General features: G+C 49.2%; 1 protein-coding gene across 1 annotated transcript; it reads left to right on the top strand.

Moving 5' to 3' along the window:
* The first annotated feature begins 2,950 nt into the window (after positions 1–2,950).
* Rnf34 (ring finger protein 34) lies at positions 2,951–15,287 on the top strand. Its single transcript, XM_090320008.1, has 6 exons — positions 2,951–3,120; positions 9,756–9,974; positions 10,949–11,356; positions 12,699–12,809; positions 12,967–13,168; positions 14,445–15,287. Exons 1-6 carry the CDS (start codon positions 2,962–2,964, stop codon positions 14,633–14,635), a joined length of 1,290 nt encoding a protein of 429 aa, XP_090176134.1. The 5' UTR covers positions 2,951–2,961; the 3' UTR covers positions 14,636–15,287.
* The last annotated feature ends 128 nt before the right edge of the window (positions 15,288–15,415 follow it).

Raw genomic sequence — 15,415 nt, 5'->3', positions numbered from 1 at the left:
AGGGAGGATGGAGGAGAATCGCAGCCTGGGATCGGGGCTTGAAGGGATTGAGAGCTCCTTGCCCCCGTTTCTTCATTTAACTTGAAAACAGTTCAAATGTCACTTAAAAATGATTATACTTAAAAAGAAAATTCACACCTTACATCGTTTATTGTTCATTTCAGTGTGCTGCTGCAGTGTGTGGGCTTCCTTTGTCTTTTATTTTGTTCTGATTTTTTTCTCTTTTTTTGCCGGTCCTGGGACTTGAACTCAGGGCCTAACCATTATCTTTGGACACCCTGCTCAAGGTTAGCGCCCTGCCACCTGAGCCACAACGCCACTTCCAGCTTTTTCCATGTATGTGGTACCAAGGAATCGAACCCAAGGCTTCATATACGCTAGGCAAGCACTCCACAACTAGGCCAAACTCCTGGTCATGGGGCTTGAATTCTGGGCCTGGGCACTGTCCCTTAGCTCTTCAGCTCAAGTGTTCTATCACTTGAGCCACGGCACCACCTCTGGTTTTCTGGTGATTAATTGGAGTCTCACAGACTTTCATGCCCAGGCTGGCTTTGAATCGTGATTCTCATATCTCAGCCTCCTGAGTAGTTAGGTTAACAGGCCTGAGCCACTGGTGCCTGGCTATTTTATACTTTTTTGTTGTTGCTGTTGTTTTGTTTTTGGTTCTTTTTGTTTTTTTGCCAGTCCCAGGGCTTGAACTCAGGGCCTGAGCACTGTCCTTGGACTTTCTCAAGGCTAGAGCTCTACCACTTGAGCCTCAGCACCACTTCCAGCTTTTTCTTTTCTTTTTCTTTTCTTTTTTTACCAGTCCTGGGCTTGAGTTCAGGGCGTGAGCACTGTCCTTGGGTTTTCTTTTTTTTTTTTTTTGCCAGTCCTGGGCTTGAGCTCTGGGCCTGAGCACTGTCCTTGGACTTTCTCAAGGCTAGAACTCTACCACTTGAGCCACAACGCCACTTCCGGCTTTTTCTATATATGTGGTACCGAGGAACCGATCCCGGGTCTTCGTGCATGCTAGACAAGCACTTTAACCACTAGGCCAAATTCCGAGCCCCGTGTCCTTGGGTTTTCTTAAGGCTAGAGCTCCACCATTTGAGCCACAGCATCACTTCTGGCTTTTTTCTATGTATGTGGTACCAAGGAATTGAACCTGGGTCTTCATGCATGCTAGGCAAACACTCTACCACTAGGCCAAACTCCCGGACCCACTTCCAGCTTTTTCTATGTACGTGGTACCAAGAAATCGAACCTGGGTCTTTGTGCATGCTAGGCAAGCACTCCACCACTAGACCCAACTTCCGGCCTATTTTATACACTTTTATGCATATGTTATACAAGTCTTGAGGCTTCAACCCAGGTCCTGGATGCTGTCCCTGAGCTTTCGTGCTCAACGCTATCATTCTACCACTCAGCCACAGCTCCACTTCTGGAGAATGGGAGATAAGATAGGAGTCTAATGGACTTTTGTGCCCGGACCTGCTTTGAATGGTGATCCTCAGGTCTCAGCCTCCTGAGTAGCTGGGATTACAGGCCTGAGCAATGGGTGCTGGCCAATCCTGCTCCTACAGGCGCATTCTATTGCCTGCAAGGCCAGTCCCTGAGGAGCCTCGAGGCCCTGGATGGTTTTTAACAAAAGCCTCAAATCAACCTCGATGTCCTTCATGCCTCCCCGTCCCTCCTCCAGAGAACTTAACCACGCACCGACAGAACCAATGGTGCCAGAAGGTCTCTCTGGGGATGATGAAACCCATTTTGACCTCGCAGCTGAGAAAAACGGCGCCGGTCGCCACGCCCGGGCCCGCCCAGGTCAACTCCGGACCTCCCGCGCCCTCCCAGCTGTGCTGAAAGCCCCGCCCCAGCCCCCATATTTCATTGGTTCCAGTGCCCGGCCCCCTGAGTGTGCGCTTCTGATTGGTCTTCCGGGCCGCCGCTCTCTCGTCCTCCCGGCGGGGCGTGCGGGGAGCGTGGCCACGCCCATGACGTCGGGACGCTCCGCGGCTTTCGGGAGGCGCCGTAATCGCCGCCTTCTGGAAGGAAGGAGGTCGGCTGGTGGGAGCTGCTATGGTGCTGAATTCCCTGGCAGAGCCGACCGAGCCGAGGTGGTCGTGGCCATGAAGGTGAGGGGCTAGCGGAGCCGGGCAGGCCCTCCCCGCCTCCCCCGTCCGGTCGGGGCTCCCGGAGCGCCTCCTTTCGGTGTGTCTGCGTGTGGGGGAGCGGTTACCCCGCCGGCTCCTGAGAGACCTCCGCCGGGGGCGGGAGGGGGGCCGGGGCCCGAGCCCGGCGGGGCTGAGACCCGGCTCCCCCCGGCGCCTCAGGCTCCCGCAGTGACCCCCTCGCGAGGGGTGAGGAGATACCGGGGCCCCGGCCTTCACGTCTGGGGGGGTCCCCCCTGCGCCGGGCCCTCAGCACTTCCTGGGGCGCCGAGGCCAGACTGGCCGGTGCGAGCCTGTGCCCCCGAGCCTGTGCCCACCGAGAGTCCTTGCACTCACCCAGATGTTCAAGGGGACGACTTGGGGGAACCGAGGGAGGAAAAGAGTCCGGCGGGAAGGATGAGGTTGGAGCTGGGAGAACGAACGCCTCGGGGTAGGGGTTCAGACCTGCCCCCCCACGCCTCCGGAGTTCTTGGGGGATGGGGCGTTGAACGTGACCCAGAAGCGCGTGTCTGCCTCGCCACTAGGAACGCAGTAATCTGGCAGCTTTTCTCCAAGGTGGGTGTGAAAACGTGGGAGCACCACCGATGAGAAGTTTCAGGGAGCCGGGCGAAGGGGCAGGGTGTTGGCGATTTTGGCCTACTTTGGGGAGATGACTGTCTCGACTTGATCGCCGAGACTTTTGAGGAGCTCTTTATACCACAATCAATCCAGGTATTGATTCATTTGCCCAACTTACACCAAGTGGAGTGAGTCATAAAGTGATGATACGCTTCCAGACAGACGGTTTCATTAATCTCAACGAAGCGATTTGATGTGGGTAAGGAAAATAAAAGACGAGCTGCTAGATGATCTGTGCCCTTCACAAAGCGCCCGGGATTTATATGGAAGTTTGAAAAGCAGTGTCAAATGCCTAGAGAAAATCAGCAAATATTTTGTCAAACGCCTTCGTCTTAGCCAAGTGGGAGTCATGGTGAGTAGAAGTAACTCAAAATATAATACCACTCTTCAGGAGGGAGTTTGCCAATCAAAAGAAAAGAGACTTTTGCCAATAACCACATTACAAAGCAGCATGGCATATACAGTATTAAAAACAAGAAAAGCTCACACCTGTAATCCTAGCTACTCAGAACCCTGAGATCTGAGGATAGTGGTTAGAAGAAAGCTGGGGCAGGAAAGTCTGTGAGACTCTTCATCTCCAGTTTACCACCAAAAAAAAGAGCTGGAAGTGCATCTGTGGTTCAAGTGGTAGAGTACCAACCTTGAGCAAAAAAGCTTAGAGACTGTACCCAGGCCCTGAATTCAAACCCGTAATCCTAGGACTATCAAAAAACCAAAAACCGAAGAGCAAGGAAAGTTATCTGTAGCTGGAGAAAGCAACTTTTAAAAAGATAATAACCTTTTGTGTGTGTGTGTGTGTGTGCGCGTGCGGGTGCGCGCATACGTGTGTACCAATACTGGGGCTGGAACTCAGGGTCTCATGATCTTGCTAGGCTTTTTTGCCCAAGGCTGCACTCTACAGCTTGAGCCATACCTCTACTTACAGCTTTTTGCTGGTTAATTGGACATGAGAGTCTACAAGTCTCTGAGAATCATGGTTGGACGCCAGCCCAGGAAGACAATTCCATGAGACTATCTTCAGCTGACTAATGCATGGCTCCAGTTGTAGAACTCCAGTGTTGAGTGAAAACTCTAAGCAATAGCTCAAGGCTCCGAGTTCAAGTACACACACACACACACACACATGGATTTAAAGAAGCATTTTCAGTAGTATAATCTTTTCTATTCTAAGCAGCATTTTTCTAAAGTACTTTTAACAAAGATAAAGACTTTGCTTATTATGTCCATTGCTGCTTCAGTTTGCTTTTAAGTTTTATAGGACGTTTGATCTAACTGAAATTTATAAAACAAGTTCTTGCTGGTGCTATTGCAACACAGGGTTATTCCTGAATCTCAGCAAAGTGAAAGTTGTCGACTTTATAACAAAACCTATAGTGTACAAATTTGTGGAGCAAGTTTTTATTGGTGAAATAGAATTCCTCTCTGGTCCTTGTGGCCTTTTACAGTGATTGAGAAAATTCATATTCTGGCCTTTGACACTATTTGGCCCATCCCTTAACTATCACTATTATAGTAATTTAGACTTGTGGCTAGCAAAGTCCACTCTCAGGAGAGGCATTATTACCACTGCTGCTTACATAGTTTAATGAAAGCAAATGCTGTAGATGATTATGTTTTGTTGTTTCCATGCCCATCAACTCCCCCACTCTTTGTCACTTAAATCTTCATGGAAACCATACTCTAGTCTGGGTAGTTAGTATTACATTGGATGGAATTATTAGAAGGGATCGCTATCTAAGATAGTTTTAAAACAGGATCTAAAATTTGTGGCAAACTTTAGCTGATTCTTTAAATTGTGTATTTTGATGAATTTTTCCCCTAAGACACACACACACAATATCAATGACAACTGAACCTTGAGGCCAGTTGAAAACTCTGGCACTGAGCCAGAGGGCTGGACTTCTGCTTCAGGAAACAAATAGAACACAATTGCCCTTGGTTTTGTTGGTAGAAGTAGTGATGCAGAATGCATTTCTTTTCTTTTTCCTTTTTTTTGGCCAGTTCTGGGGTGTGATCTCAGAGCCTGAGTGCTGTCCTTGGGCTTTCTCAAGGCTACAGCTCTACCACCTGAGCCACAACACCACTTCTGGCCTTTTCTGTATATTTGGTACTGAGGAATCGAACCCAGGTCTTTGTGTGTGCTAGATAAGCACTCTAGTACTAGGCCAAACTCCTGTCCCGACTGCATTCCTATTTTTGAGTCTGACTGAGGAGCTTGACACAGTGCTGATCACGTTGCTGGTCCACTGTGGAGACAGGTGTCGCAGTGGTAGAAACGCAGTCCCACTCTGTGCTGTGATAAACTGGAAGGAATGATGTGGGGACCGGGGCACCTTTCCTTGCCATGAAAGGAAGAGGGATGAGGGTCTTTGGGGTTGATGAGCTCACCATCTGCCTTCCTCTGAGGGAGGTGGAATTGTGCTCACTGCTCCACTCTGCCTCTCCTCTCAACTAGGTTAAATGCTCACCACTAGATGACATGTTATCCATGTTGGTTGGCTACAAGACAAAGCCATCTTCTCTAGTTGGTGCTGCAAATTTAAAAAGCCAACATTTTAATTTCCATTTATCTCTGTCCAAATTGGCCATGAAAAAAATGTAGTGATGGCGGGGAGTTTGGCCTAGTGGTAAAGTGCTTGCCTAGCATGCATGAAGACCCGGGTTCAATTCCTCAGTACCACATACATAGAAAAAAGCCGGAAGTGGTGCTGAGGCTCATGTGGTAGAGCTCTAACCTTGAGAAAGTCCAAGGACAGCGCTCAGGCCCTGAGCTCAAGCCCAGGACTGGCAAAAAAACACAAAATGTAGTGACTTTTCTCCTAAAGTCTTGGTGCACTGGCTTTGGAGAAGTAAAAATGTCTTTGGGTCTGCAATGATAGACAGACCTATGCATCTAGGCAGGTTTTAGAAGTGAATGTTTGATTCTAATCATGTAGGCTTTTAGTATGATATCTGGCTATTAACCAACATAAGACAGGAAGGCCCTGTTCTCATGGCTAAGTTACCAGACTTACTTTGTTATAAGGGAGTGAGTAGGAAAGGGATTAGATTATCCAGAATGAAGTGATTTTCAGTAGTCACTAATGATCAGAAAATAAACTTCAAACACAGCTATGTTTCCTGAGCTTAGAATATTGTACCAGGCATAGATTTTGTTTTGTTTTGTTTTTTGTTTTAGTCCTAGGGCTTGAGCTCTGTGTGTGGGCACTGTCCCTGAGCTCTTCAGCTCAAAGCTAGTGCTCTATTCCTTGAGCCACAGCGCCACTTCTGGATTTCTGGTGGTTAATTGGAGGTAAGAGTTTCACTGCCTTTCATGCCTGGGTTGGCTTTGATCTGTGATCCTCAGATCTCGGTCTCCTGAGTAGCTAGGATTAGAGGTGTGAGCCCCCATGCCCAGCTTATTCTATTTTGTTTTGAACTACATTTGTGGTCAAGGAAGGGAATTCATCTGTCTTTGCCCATTATTGTTCTCAGCAACATTTTGGTTCACATGATGAATCCTTTACTGTCCTGCTCTCAGTGGGGTCCCATGTGAAGCAAGTCACCTTACTCACGGCTTTAGTTTTTAGCAATGTGGACTTTGGTTTTAATCACAGCTACTAACAGGTTTTTTTTTTCATTGAACTAAAGAGCTAGATGGTGGGCATGGCTGTGTGTGCACCTGTAATCACACCACTTGGAGGGTGGAAAGGAAGGGAGGCAGGATCTGGCCAGGGCTGCTGTCCTATATCTATAATCCCAGGAAGCTGTGATCTGAGGATTTGAGTTCAAAGCTAACCAGAGCAGACAAATTCCTGACACACTCTCTCTCTCTCTCTCTCTCTGTCTATATATATATATATGTGTATATATATATATATATACATATATATATACATACATATACATATATATATATTTGTTGTTGTTGTTTGTTTTGTTTTGTTTGTTATGGGACTTGAACTCTGGGCGTGGGTGCTGTCCCTGAGCTCTTCAGCTCAAAGCTACTGCCCACTTCCTGTTTTCTGGTGGTTAATTGGAGATGAGAGTCTCACGGACTTTTAGTGTGCGGGCTGGCTTTGAACTGTGATCCTCAGATCTCAGCCTCCTGAATAGCTAGGATTACAGGCATGAACTACCACGCCCGGCTTAAATCCCTGAGACTCTTTATCTCTAGTTAACTAGCAACAAGTCAAAAGTGGAGGTGAGGCCCAAATGGTAGAGCTAGCCTGGAGCTTGTCTGAGAGTAAAAGGCCCTGGGTTCAAGTACTGGCACAAAAGAAAGAAAAGAAAGGAAGAAAAAAAGAGGGGGGGGAAGGAAGGAAGGAAGGAAGGACATTTGGATCTGGTCAGGGTGGGGGGCAGCACAGTTCAAGAGTGTCTAGCAACTGAGTCTCTGGACTTCAAACTCAATACTACAAAACCACAACAGAACAGAAACAATTTCCCTTCTTAGTCAATTTCAGTATTTTAGCAGTGTGACATTACCTGCATCCGAGATAATATGAAGAAGCATTTTGAGTGGGATCTTGGGCAGACATACAATAGTCTACTAGCATCTGTGGGGAAAAGCATCTATGAATCCTGGGGGATAAAAGCAGGCAGGGCTTGGGGCCGGGAGTGTGGCCTAGTGGTAGAGTGCTGGCCTAGCATGCACGAAGACCCGGGTTCGATTCCTTGGTACCACATACTTCGAAAAAGCCAGAAGTGGTGCTGAGGCTCAAGTGGTAGAGCTCTAGCCTTGAGAAAAATCCAAGGACAGTGCTCAGGCCCTGAGCTCAAGCCCAGGACTGGCCAAAAAAAAAAAGGAGGTAGGGCCATGTCATTGTGCAGGTGCTAGGTCAGATGGATGCTAAAGCGTCCTTGAAATGTTGCTTCTTCAACTTGTGGAATGAAGAGTTCCCCACGGTTCTTCTGTGGTTGAGATATTTCTCTCCTCTTCCCACACAGTTATTGCAAATTGAAAAGTTCTTTTCTCTTTTAATCTTGTAAGTTATCTTTAAGTTGTCCTACAAAGGGATTCAAGTCAACATGGAAACTTTCCCAATGAAATGGTCTCAGTCATTTGTGGGCTAACTTTAAGGGCCTGTAGATGAACTTTATTAAAAGAACAATCCCTTGAACTGTTAGCAAATCTTGATTTTTTATGCTTTTTATGTGTAAGCTGTAGAGTATGAGGTATGGCCTATTAATTATCATTTCATCTCACTTTTAAAGGCATCACTATTTCTTGAAAATTACAGGGCACAGAGCCATATAATACATGAGCCAGTGGCCTTGGTACTTGAGGCTCTTTGATCCTTTTTACTAGGTTCTCTTGTCCTTTTGCTACAGTTGATATGCCATACCTGTACCCTAGCACTTCATGCTGCCTCTGGCAGTACAGTAATGGCGTTGCCCTGACTAGAATTCCAGCTTATCCTTTAGGGCTGCCTCTTAGAAAACAAGCTTGTTGGGACAGCTAGTATTTGGCAGTCAGATAGTTAACAGCATCATGTGCTGCTATTGTAACTGATAATACCGCCATCTGGACATCCAGTATTTGTCACTGTATCTGGATTCTAGAATATGAGTAGGAATGGCGAGATGCAATAGGAATGGCCAACTGGTTCCAGCCTGGGTCTGCGGTCAGTTTTGCATTTCAAGCATGGGACAAGCATTGGACCTCACATTTCAAAACTGATAGCTATCTCTTTTTCTGTTGGTGGTCGTGGTTATGGCTCTTGAACTCAGGGCTAGGTGCGGTCACTGAGCTCTTTGAGCCACAGTGCCATTTCCAGTTTTTTGTGGTTAATTGGAAATAAAAGTCTCCAACTTTCCTCCCTGTGCTGGCTTTGAACCACGATTCTTAGATGCCAGCCTCCTGAGTACCTAGGATTATAGGCATGAGCCACCGCGGCTGGCTGATGGCTACTGTGGCAGAGGCTGAGCCTGCAGTGATGATGCAGATGGGCTGCTGCAGGCCGGGCGCCGTGAGCATTCACGGGGAGAAGGAAGATGCATCCGTTGTGGGTACCCAGTGTGGCAGATGGCCTTCACTCCTTGAGGTGCTTCAAGGTTTCATGTCCTTGGAAACTGTGTTCAGTTCAGACAGCTGCTGACGTAAAAGAACTTTCTTAGATGTTAGATTCGTATATTCCTAAACAACTAGGCCGGGTGCCGCCATGGCTCCCGCCTGTAATCCTAGCTACTCAGGAGGCTGAGATCTGAGCATCAAGGTTCAAAGCCAGTCCCAGCACTAAAGAACCTAAAGAACATGACACTCTTATCTCCAATTAACGACTAGAAAATGGGAAGTGGGGCTGTGGCTCAAGGGGTAGGGCAGTAGCCTTCAGCTGACTTGCTGAGGGACAGTGCCCAGGCCAAGTCCAAGCACCACGACCCACCAGAAAAAAAATTTTTTTTTGTTTCGAAGCAGTGCTTGGTGAGGTGGTACACGAGGATGTTGAGGCAAGATGATGAGTTCAAAGCCAGCCTGAGCTCCATAGAGACACTGCATCAAATAAAATCTTTTCCCTTTATTTAACAAGATGCCATTAGTATTTCTTCATATTATTATTATTATTTAGTTGTACAAAGACCATTAGTATTGTTTTTTGTCTTTTATTTTTTGGTACTGGGGATCGAACTCAGGATGTTGTATTTGCTAAGCAAACACTTTACGACTGAGCTACATCCCAGCGCTGACCATTAGTATTTGTAATGCGAAATTATGTTTTGGAAATACCAAAACATTATTTTTCCAAGTAGCTTGACATTTTGAAGCCTGGAGGAATACAGGTTGAGTGTTCTCATACAAAGTGAGAAGTCGCTCTGATTTAGACTTTTGCCTGTGAAACATTATTTGAAAATCTGCAGTGCTTCCTCAGGTGACTGTGTTTGAGCTTCATGTTGCAGTTTTGGCTCGCGGCATTCAACCTGTTCCTCCAACGCTCTCAGTGGACCTCGCCTCTCGGGTAGCAGCTGCCTCTGTGTGGCTTCACCCTGTGGCTCTGTGCTCCTCTCCAGGCAGGTGCCACCTCCATGTGGGCTTCGTGCTGTGGGTTGCTGAATGAAGTCATGGGAAGCGGAGCTGTCAGGGGTCAGCAGTCAGGATTTGCAGGGGGCGCCGGCCCCTTCCGGTTCACGCCCAGCACAGATTGCCCCGCCTACCCACCAGCAGCCGCAGAAGGGCCCAACATTGTGTGCAAAGCCTGTGGACTTTCATTTTCTGTCTTTCGAAAGAAGGTAAGTCAGATGGCATGTTACCAAGGAGAGACCCAGACGAGAGTTAATGACTGTAGGGATTTTTGAATCAGTGAGGAGTCTTCTTCCCCCCCCCCCCCCCACCAGTCGTGGGGCTTGAACTCAGGGCCTGAGCACTGTCCTTGGGCTTTCTCAAGGCTACAGCTCTATGTATGTGGTAGCAGGAATAAAACAGGGATCTTTGTGCATGCTAGGCAAGCACTCTTCCACTAGGCCAAACTACTGACCTTTTTTTGTTTTTATAAAAATATTAAAACTCAGGGTCCTTAAGCAGCTTCCCATTTAGAAACTGTAGCTGTTGCGTTTTTCTGAACAGACATTGGCAGATGTGTGAGATTTCTCCATGTGCCATTTTATTCTTCCCATTTATACTCATTGTTGAAAGCAGCTTGCAGTGTGGCTCAGAGGTGTCGACTCTGGTTTCGGGCTCTGGTGGAGGACAGCCTCTTGCTGTGCTCTGCAGTTCTCCCGTGGCTCTGCTCACGGCTGGGTAGGTCACAGATTTCGGCATTTAGTGGACCCTGTGTTTTCTGGCATGACTTGGCAAGGTCGTTGGCTTTCTGCCTCCTTCGCTGTAAGGCTTTGTCCCCTCTCTGTGTGGGGAACTTGTCCCTCGAGGAGAGGAGGGGCAAGAGGGAGTTCATGTACTTTGCTGCCTGTGGCTCCTCAGCTTGGTTGTGCTAATTACATGTTTTCATCAAGGGGTGGAAAGGTTTTAATTCATTAACACACGAGTGTATATTTTTCGTAAAGTGCTATCTTTGAAACTCTGTGAGTAGAAACTGCCTTGGCAGTGACTTTTGCTTTTCAGATTTTGGAAGACTAAAAGATGGGCTGGTGCCATGGGAGATGTTCTAAAATCCAACATTTAAAGAGAAGGCAAAGGAAGACAACGGTATTTTCATAGTCGCTGTGGCTTGCTGTCTTTAAATGGCTCTCTTCTGTCTGTGCTCCAGCATGTGTGTTGTGACTGCAAGAAGGACTTCTGCTCCGTTTGCTCTGTCTTACAAGAAAATCTCCGTCGGTGTTCCACTTGTCACCTCCTGCAAGAGACAGCCTTCCAGCGTCCTCAGCTGATGCGGCTAAAAGTGAAGGACCTGCGGCAGTATCTCATCCTCAGAAACATCCCCACCGACACTTGCCGGGAGAAGGAAGACTTGGTGGACCTGGTGTTGTGCCATCAGGGACTGGGCTCCGAGGACGACCTGGACTCGGGCAGTCTAAACTCCTCCCGGTCCCAGACTTCTAGCTTTTTTACACAGTCCTTTTTATCAAACTATACGGACCGCTCTGCTACGGTTTCCTCCTTCCAGGGAGAGCTCATGGACGGAGAGCGGACCTCCAGATCCGGCCTCCTGGCACAGGTATGAGGGTACAGTGCTCATGGCCGTGTGGTGGGGACTTTGGTGCCTAATGCCTTGAGATGACCAAGCGGGCACAGGCGCCGGCGCAGAGGCGCCACAACCTGCTGTGCCAGCGCCAGCCTTCGGCCTCTGCAGGAGGCAGTGGGAGAGGGGCCAAAGCGCTCTTCTGTTTCTGAACCTGTTCATCTCAGTCTCCCTGCTTTGTAAAGTTAAAACTAACTGTGGGAAGTAATGCCTGGAAAGGTAATGTGCACAACATTTGTAAGACTGTGCACTTGTCACTCACCTGAGAAAGTCCTTTACCTGACACCTCACTTAGCCACCAAAAAAACAAGTGGACCTGTTGCTTTAGTGGTAGAGCACTGGCCTTGAGCATAAAAGCTTAGAGGTAATGCCCTGGCCTGCGCTGAAGCCCAACGACTGGTGTGCACATGCATGCATGTACACACACACACACACACACACAGACACAGTGTGTGTGTATACTAGTCCATATATACACCTGTATATATATATGTACATGTATATATACACACATGTACACGCACACACACACAATAGCCAAAAGAAAAGAGGTGAGAGGCGGCATGTCACTATAATTGTCTTCCCTAAGGAAGAATGGCTGAGCTGGGAGCAGCGGCTCATGCCGGTAATCCAGCCTCCTAGAGGCTGAGATCTGAGGATCACAGTTCAAAGCCAGCCTGGGCACTAAAGTCCATGACACTCTTATCTCCAATTAACCACCAGAAAATGGAAAGTGATGTTGTGGCTCAAGAGGTAGGGTGGTAGCCTTGAGCTGAAGAGCTCAGGGACAGCACTCAGGCCTAGAGTTCAAGCCCCATGGCCCACAAAAAAAAAAAAAAAAAAAAAAAAGAATAGCTGAGCTTGAGTTTTTCAAAGCAGAACCAGCCCTGGCTGTCTGTGAACAGCTGCGGGCCCTGGCGACTCGTTGTATAGCGTCTTCCAGGTCAAAAGCCTGACGTGATGACGTGATTCTAGTGAATTTGCTTTCTCTGTCGCATCTTAGAACACTAGTGCAACTGATGTCAGCTTGCCGCCCCGTAACTCATTCTGATTATCCCCCAAATCCACACGACCCTACTCCTGACTTGTGAGAACTCGGGTCGGGGAGGGGGAGAGGCGGTGCTGCACGCAGCGAGGAGGGCCCAGCCCTGAGGCGCTGAGGAGACTGGCACTGTGCTGGGCTTTGGGGTCCTGGAAGGTCGCAAGGGTTCTTCCCAGGTCTGTGGGCACAAGCGACACAAGCTTCTGTCCAGTGAGAGGCGGGGTTCTGCTGTCAGCACCCCCGATTCCTCACCTAATCACATCCATCGCCGTGCAGGGACAGAGTGATGGAGCCTCAGCCAACACAGGAGATGATGAAGACGACGACGACGATGACGACGACGATGATGATGACGACGACGACGTGGTGGAGCCGGTGAGACCTGCCGTAGTTTGGCTTCCTGGGAAGGGAGGATGCCAAGTAGATTGTAGCTAGGCTGGCATGGGACCGCTGGGAGCAGGACAGGCTGGGAACCACCAGAGGCAGGGAGGGGGCAGGGGGTCTTGACGCCTGCCACCTGCAGTGATGGGTGTTCTGGTTTCAGACCCCTGGGCTCTCTACAAAGAAAGTGAGAGCTTCGCTGTCTGACCTGTCAAGCCTCGACGAGGTTGAAGGGATGAGTGTACGCCAGCTGAAGGAAATTTTGGCTCGGAATTTTGTCAACTATTCGGGCTGTTGTGAAAAGTGGGAGCTGGTGGAGAAAGTAAACCGGCTGTACAGAGAAAATGAGGAAAACCAAAAGTCCTGTACGTATGTTCTTCACTCGTTGCTCTGTAGCCCTGCCTTGGACTTCGAAAAACGGCTGTTGCTGTTACAAGTTATGTGTGTCTGTGCACGTGCATGTGCAAGAGTATGCGTGTAAGTAACTGGACTGAGGGTTGGATTTAGGGCCTTGGTGCTGTCCTAAATTTAGCTTTTTGCTCAAGGCTGGTGATCTACCATTGAGCCACAACTCCACTTCTGCTTTTTGGTGGCTAATTGGAGTTGAAAGTCTCGGGCTCGTCTGCTCGGGCTGGCTTTGCACCGGGAGTCTTCCATCCCGGCCTCCTGAGTAGCTGGGATCATCCGTGTGAGCTACTGGCACCCAAAATCCTTTTCCTTCATGTTGGCAACATTAGCACTTGAGCGGAGGCCTTTCACATGTCTGGCAGTTGCTCTGTCCCTTGGCTCACTGTCATCCTTGTTTGCCTTGGTGGCCTGGGCTTTGATCCTGAGTGGGCCCGTTGTTTGCTGGCAGGGTTGGTGGGCAGCACCACTGCCCCCACATATCTCCTGAGATGGAGTCTCATGAGCCTGTGCGTGTGTGTGTGTGTGTGTGTGTGTGTGTGTGTGTATGTATGTGTGTATCTTGGGGTTTGAACTCTGGGCCTGGGCGCTGTCCCTGAGCTCTACAGCTCAAGGCTACCACCCTACCCCTGGGCCATAGCCCCACTTCCCCTTTTCTAGTGATTCATTGGAGAGAAGAGCCTCAGGGTCTTTCTTTTGTGCCTGGGCTGGCTTTAAACAGCTACTCTCAGATCTCAGCCTCCTGAGGAGCTGGGATTAAAGGCGTGAGCCACCACACCCGGCTTGTGTCTTTCTTTTCAATTCAGAAATAGTATTTCCAGTAAGTCATGCCACGAACTAGCTTGACCCCTATTGGGCATGTCTCGCCTGTCTGCAAGCCCACCCCTCTCTTTTAGTCACAGGACCCCAAGATTAGGCTCGGATGTGCAGCTCAAGTGTCAGGAGTACTTGCCCCGCAGTTCCAGCCCTACCCATAAACAGAAAACCTCAGGCATCAGCAGGGGAGAATTGGAGGTGGGGCTCAGCAGCACAGTGCCTGCCCAGCAGGGGACAGGCGCAGGGAAAACAGTCGTCCCACAGCTCTGCGGTGCAGCCCTGGTCATGGCTAGTGAGAACTGAGGTGTGGGCCGGCGGGCGGGCAGTTTGGCTGCAGGTGCTTCCCCCGCCCGTGCCTCCCCTGCTGTGTGAGAGGCAGGGGGGCCCCCAGTCCCAGCCCAGCTCTCTGTTGCCTTGCAGATGGGGAGCGGCTGCAGCTGCAGGATGAGGAGGACGACAGCCTGTGCCGGATCTGCATGGACGCTGTCATTGACTGCGTCCTGCTGGAATGCGGCCACATGGTCACCTGCACCAGGTGTGGCAAGCGCATGAGTGAGTGCCCCATCTGCCGGCAGTACGTGGTACGGGCCGTGCACGTGTTCAAGTCTTGAAAGCCAGGCTCTTCCACGGCGACACGGGGCCCGAACCCCTGAGGGCATAGAAGGAACTGGAAATAACACTGTTCAAAGGCTATTTTTTCACATGATTCTCATTACTGCAATGGGGACAGAGAGGCTCATCCTTAGACTGGGCTGTGGCCAGAGCGTCCTCTGCTGGGCCTCCCCTGTCCCCACGCGCACTGGTGGCTGCAGTCCCTGCCTTGACCTTCGCTCTGTGGAGGGCTCGCCCCGAGCTCTCCCCCTGCAGCCTGCATTTGAAGCATTGGTTCCGGTGCAGTGAGCTCGCAGCTCCCCGGAGCTGAGCCGGCCCCTCTTGTTCTATTAGTCATGTATATCTTCAAGGCTACTACTTGGCGAATGTACCTTTCCACGTTGTTGCAGTTTCCATCTTTAGAAATCGCTGGGGGCAACTGACATTCTATAGTCAACTTGCCAGGACCTTAGACCAAACGTGTCCATTTTTTGTTCAGATTCAGCTTTTTATAGCTAGGGCTGCATCTAGCTTCTTCCATTAGAAGTGTGTGTGCTAAATTCTTGATTAATGTGCAATCCATTTCCACTGTTTTGTATGGTGAAGGTGTATTTTTAGTGCTGCTAGCTAATTTCAACTTTAGGAATAAAATTAGATTAAAAAGATGATTTGGTTTACATGGTCTCTGTGACTCCCTAACTCATCTGCCTAGTGAGGGGCTGCATGTATGCCCTTCACAAGAGATGGGGTCACCTGCAGGGAAGCCCGGAGCCTGGGCCAGGGGGCCCCCTGCCACAATG

Source organism: Megascapheus bottae, chromosome 28, assembly GCF_031878675.1.
Source record: "Megascapheus bottae isolate mThoBot1 chromosome 28, mThoBot2.hap1, whole genome shotgun sequence".
Lineage (NCBI taxonomy): Eukaryota > Metazoa > Chordata > Mammalia > Rodentia > Geomyidae > Megascapheus > Megascapheus bottae.
Note: the sequence above shows the minus strand (reverse complement) of the source record. Positions and strands in the feature narration are given on the sequence as shown.